This window comes from Antrostomus carolinensis, unplaced genomic scaffold, assembly GCF_000700745.2.
Source record: "Antrostomus carolinensis isolate BGI_N321 unplaced genomic scaffold, ASM70074v2 scaffold4600, whole genome shotgun sequence".
In the NCBI taxonomy this organism is placed as follows: Eukaryota; Metazoa; Chordata; class Aves; order Caprimulgiformes; family Caprimulgidae; genus Antrostomus; species Antrostomus carolinensis.
In genome coordinates this window covers 40,650-46,649 of record NW_010288933.1, presented here as the reverse complement: position 1 = coordinate 46,649, position 6,000 = coordinate 40,650, and the positions used below count along the sequence as shown (strand labels likewise).

At 35.4% G+C, this 6,000-nt stretch overlaps 1 protein-coding gene across 1 annotated transcript in view; it reads right to left on the bottom strand.

Moving 5' to 3' along the window:
* XPO4 (exportin 4) overlaps positions 1-6,000 on the bottom strand; it is a 52,152-nt gene that overhangs the window by 9,340 nt on the left and 36,812 nt on the right. Inside the window, exons 13-16 of the mRNA XM_010168149.1 lie at positions 4,418-4,577; positions 2,564-2,733; positions 1,429-1,603; positions 34-327 (exon numbers count right to left, since the gene is read on the bottom strand). Of these exons, the coding sequence (XP_010166451.1) occupies positions 34-327; positions 1,429-1,603; positions 2,564-2,733; positions 4,418-4,577 (799 nt within the window). The remainder of the gene's footprint in view (positions 1-33; positions 328-1,428; positions 1,604-2,563; positions 2,734-4,417; positions 4,578-6,000) is intronic.

Below are 6,000 nucleotides of genomic sequence, written 5' to 3'. Positions count from 1 at the left end.
TCTTTCCCTCCTTCCCCTTCTGGTTTTATTTACCTCTCCAAGATAGCAAATTTGTTTATGTGCAACTTCTACAAAGACTTCTATTATGAGATTAACAGTTTCTGGTGTGTTTTTGTATACTTCCATTAATCCGATGCAATTATTAAGGAAGTCCATTAGGAAATTGAAGAGAATTGCTACATTATCAATCTGGGTAGCCTCAGCAATGCCACAGAGTGCTTCTAATGTAGCAGTGATTTCCTGTTTCACCTCCTCCTCCTGACAAATCTGCTGAAAGTTCTCTTGGTTTATCACATTCAAGAAACGCTGCTGAAGTGGCTGAAGAACCTTGAAAAAGTCACATTAAGATAATACAATTATATGAGATGTGATGTTTAACTAATTTATCAAGCTCATGGGTTGCTTTTGGCATGGCAGTACAAGAATCAAATCACTTCCAGTTTCCAACAGCTCAATTATGTTATTACCCGTCACATTATGTAAGCTGAAGTGGTAGTGATTAGTGATTCTTATTATCCACCATCACCTGTAGGCTGGTCTCGAAATGAGCACCTTCCTAAATATTTTATGTTATTTTGTAGTGTTTAACCAAATGACAATGACTTTCTCTGACTCACAGTATTTGATTCTCTTCCAAATCAATATTAGGGGAACAATATTGTTACAGTTCATCAATGAAAGTATTAATAAGATTCATGTTTACAGTTATCTGTGTCATAATATGATTCTCAATAGCGTAATCTCTTTTGTAATCAGCTGTGTTTGCAATCAATTTAGAAACATCCATTAAAATAGTTAAGTATTTTTCCCCAATTACTTCCAGTGCATTATAGTCTTACCCTCAATCACTAATTTCATAGCTTTGCTAATAAAAAGCAAGTTTCTTTTGGAAGGCCAGTGCTTTACAAACTTTTATGGTGCTTCCTAATCACATTTCACCTACTTTCTAGCACCAGCCTTTCTGGTATTAAATATCTGAGCTTTAATGGAGCCAGGCATGAAAAGCTGGTCAAGGCTCTTCACTATGTTCCACATGAGCTTTTTACTTATTGTCAATATCATTAAGTGAATAATTTGTAACACCACCACATCAAAATAAAAGGAAGAAATGACAGTTCCAAGTAAAATTCTTAACCGGTTATAATAGTGTCTTTCAAGTATACTGCTATACTGGTTGCTTCAAGAATCCTACAGGTAATTATTAGTTGTTTCTGTTTAGGTTGTGATGTTTTAGATACAGTTTTTGGCAGCTCATGAGTGCAATACAACTATTGACCTTCGAAGAGAGATTAATTTTAAAAATTATCGATATTAGATGTTAAAAATAAAAAGATTCTATATAAGTTGATCTTGTGTCAGCATAAAATTCCTTAAACTGTTTGTACTACTTGCTAAAATGGAGGTAACAGAAACATCCAAACAGCTTACCTCTGTCCAGTATTGTTGCTTTGTTTCCGTATCCATATGAGCAAAACCTCCTAAAACTAAAGCTTTCATTAGTGTTCTCTGCACAGAACTGGACAAATAGTGAAGAGGAGGGCTTCGCCTTGCAAACTGTTTAGCTAAATTCCACCAGTTTTCACACTGAATAACTAAGTTTGCCCTAAAAGAGGGAAAAACAGTTTAATTAAAGAAAATATTTCACAAAATTGTATGAACAGAACACATCGGGTTGCTAGCAGTTGTCAGAAGATTTTTACTATTTTATTTCATTCCTTATAATAAGGCTAAATTGCCTTTTGACTTTAATCTTCTTAATGCTTCACCTCTAAGATTTCTAAAGTATATACTCTGCAAATAGCTCAATTTATATGGGAGAAAAGCAGGGAAATGCTTTAGTTTTATGCACATACACACACAGAGTTAGTGGACATATTGCAGGGATTAAAAGCTTAGTCTAATTATGTCATGATAAAATAATCAGTTTACTCCAAAACTAGTTCCTGTGGGTTCTAATTTTTTTAAAAAAGAAAATTCCTCAGGCACTTAAATCCTCAAACTTCAGAACCATCTTTCAGTAGACTGTGAATGCGTGATTGTATGTATAATTGCATGTCAATTCACAAAAGTAAAACATTCAAGAATTTCCTGCTTCACAGCTTGTAATATCAAAGAAAACTTCAAAATTTGTCTGCATTCACCAAATCCTGTGTTTTTTAAAAAAAACTGATACGTTTATAAAACACATTTTATACTGGCTAAGCCAGTATCTGAACTCTTAATCCAGAAGAGCTTGTTCAACAAAAATAAACAACACCACAAGAATCCTTGCAATAAGAGTGGAGACCGAGTTTTCCTTTCTCATTGTTTAAGAGTGAGGCACAAAGGTAAGGGAAGGAGAGTGCACTTCTAACCAATAACGAAAATTATGTTATGTTTTGTCAAATACAGGTCTCACTCCTCAATTTGTCAGACAACTTTTTTTTAATTTATAGTATGTTACTAAAGCAATTTGACTTACAAAGACATTAACATGAAGTGCCCTATATCCGGATTACTTTGGCCAAAAAAATTTAAAGGAAGCAAAATAAATTTTTTGACTTCCAGAGGTATAGCAACTTACCGCTCTCTCCTTTCCACTAATGTTACTAGCAGTTGTACAGTATCATTTGCAAGGTCCTGCTCTGAACTCCACACTGCCAGGTTACTGATCACTTTTTCTAAAAGGTAACCCACAATCCACTGGGAACCCTCTGTATCAGCACCAAATGCTGTACTAAATGGCAGACTTATCTATAAGAAAAGCATTAAAATGAGTGAGTTTTACAGAAGCCAGAACCTCAAAAATGTATGGTAATCATTGTCAGCAAATTCTTTTCAGGCTGTCACTTCTTCCCTACTTAAAATACACAAATGTTACATAGACAAAGGCAAAGAATATCTGTAATACAAAAATCTTTGCCAAATTTATCTTGCAATTTTAAGCACAACACCTAAAACAAAGAAAAGTTTAAACCTCATTAAAAAATCAAGTCTGAGTATTCTAGCTTTTAAAGCCAATGAAAGTTTGAAAGCTTCAAAAATTAAAAGGAAGATCCCCAAATCATCTCCCGAAAGTGCTTCTGCAAATTTAAGACGAAATTCCTCAAAATTCAGTGACAAAAATTACTAGCAATATACCTAGCTTTGATCTAGACAAAATCTTCTAAAAGCTTATTTTAATAGCAATTTTTCTGCAACTGCTTTCTACAGATTGTTCTTTCAATCTCTACATCTTCTAGGAAAGATGTCACATTCTGGTCCTGGCACATTAAAATATGCTTCTTTGAAACTGCCTGTTCTCCTGTCTTTATAAAGTTTCTCAAGAGTGAAATCCAAGGATTTTGTAATAATTGTGCAGGAGCTTCCTGTCAGCACACCACTAACACTTCTAACTTTAAAACTCATGACATATATATGACTGAGCATGAGGTTTAAACAGAGGCTTCAATCACTTTCATATGTCAATGCAAACGAAACGTGTGCATTTCCTATACACTCTATTTTATTTCTTTACATTGTTTGTCATGTGCATCTCTTTCTTACATGCTCTCCAATTCTTCCCCAACTGGTACCTTTACAAATTCTTAGCTCTGCTGCAAGTACAAGCTGAATAATATGATTCCAAATATTTGTAAGTCTATGGTACACCTGTTTTTGTTAAGGAGGGGCCTCCTGAAGTGTTAGTATTCTTAGTTGTTTCAACAGTGGAAATAAAGGGGAGGAGGCAGCTTCCTTCTCAAAAGTTAGAGCCAACAAGACCTCCTCAGGACAAGTAGCCTCTGTCAGCTAGCTGGATTACAGTTAGTTCAATAAGCAAAATCAGGATCAAGGTCTAATCATGATTAGTGCTGTCCAAATACGATAAGAAGTTGCCCTTTATAAAGAACACACCATTAAAATAATGATGTGTACAATGAGAATGTATTAAGAACGGGGAAAGGAGAGAAAGTAGCATGACATTAGCTAATGTATACTACCTGGTGATGGTGTTAAATATCTAATCTAATTCAGAATCATGACCAGGTTACTCACTAAATCATCCATCAAGGGCAACCACTGTATTAGATATGTAAGATCTGATGGATAGTGAGAAGTAGCTTATAAAACTGCTGTAGTCAGTGAGTTTCATCCACTATGGAGCCTGAGTGTGCTACGCTATTCTGCTATGACAATGGCTACCAAAAAAAAAAAAAATAATGAAAAAATCACATTTGCACCAAAATGTGCAAGAAGGGTCCCCTAACAACTTATATTTCTAATTAAAAAGCTGAAGAAAACATTAACTTTCAAACAAATTCCAAAATAAACCACATCTCATTTAACATTAAAAATGCTTTATCATTGCACTTTACAAATAGCTACACTGACATCTGCATTTGCAGGATAGTATTATTGCTAATACTCACCAATTAATTCATAAAAGTTATATCCTTACCTGATCATACAGCTTTTCATCTACTAGGAGGTATGTTTTTGCCCAGCGCTTGAGGAACCATACAATATCTTTGCCCATCTGGGGGCTCAGGAGGTGCGTGAGATTTGCCCTTATTGCTCTAGATTCTACTTCTGACACTCTTAAAATAGCAGATAACAACCTGCAGATTTAAAATACAATGAGGATGCTGACAGTGGTTTTTGGAAAAGCAGTGCAACTACCAAACACTTTCATTTTTCATTAAATACGACAGAAGGAACAGGGTAACACAAGTAGTTCAACTCTAATGAAGTAAAAAGCACCTGAATTTATTGTTCCTTTAAACGCAAAGAGTGAGAGAGACAGGACAGACTGGCAAATATCCTCCAAAAAGTCAGAATTAAAAGATAAGGTGATTATCTTTTACATCACTATTACAGCAACAAAGAATCCTCACAAGCCTTCTGACATTGAGGGAATGAAGGCAAATGGACTACTACTTGGAGTGCCTGAAAAGCTTTTTTGAAAACCTAATTCTCCCTTGCACCACCAAACTTAGTGACCAAGCAGGTCCTAATTGTGCAGCTTTTGCAGTGTGATGTGTACTAAAGTACAAACACAGAAATGACCAGTTATTTATCTTTTTCATTACTGCAGACAAAGTCTGAAACAGCATATCACCAGGTGATTGCATCAATACTATCAGTCCATAAAACTACATTAAATATCAGCTTTTCTAGTATATCAATTAAACTTGGTAAGAATGTGATAGTGCCCAAGGAAGTTAGGACTTGACAGTGGTTGTTCTCAAAGGCATTTCAGAGCTATTGCCAGAGAGCCTCAAATCTCTCCTTATTTAGATCTTATTTCCATCACCACTGAGACACTGCATCGAAAAATCCTGTTTGGTGGCCACTTCTTGAAGCTGCTAACAGTATTAGTGAGCAGTATTCAAACTTCTAAACATTAGGCACATCATTGCTAACGAAGATCCATTTTTTCTAGCTTCTTCCAGAAGAACAAAACATTAAGTACACAACAACTAATCTTGGGTGAAGAATCTTCCATGTCAATTAAAAGTGGAATGCAATCTTCATAAGTGTGAGGATTCAAATTGAGGAGTCCTTTGTGGGCATCAGCCTCCTAGCAAAAAGAGGACAGAAATCTCCTCTCCTGCTCCCTTTATAGGAGTATCCCTTAATAGTGGTATGAGTACATATGTGACAATTCCTCACACACTGAGGACCGATTTTGCTGTTACTGACAACCCTGGGCAGCACCTCATGTTCAAAGCAGATGAGCTCACTGATGCTCTGGAAAGCATTTGCTTAAGCAGTACATGTGCTGAATGAATTGCAGAGCATATAGTATATTATCTAAAGATTTTGATCTACCAACTTTTTAGTAATTTAAGTAATTTTAAGGATTTTCTGTAACAAATAGATCAAAGATGGGTTTTTAGTAGAGATATAAAACATTTCTGTTAATTACCAAGATTCTGGCTCATGTCCTCAGTTCAGATTATTAGGTCAATCTAGTCATTTCAGCCTTCCCATCTTGACTCAGTTTTATCTGTTTTGCTGCCTTACTCTCATTTGACTTGA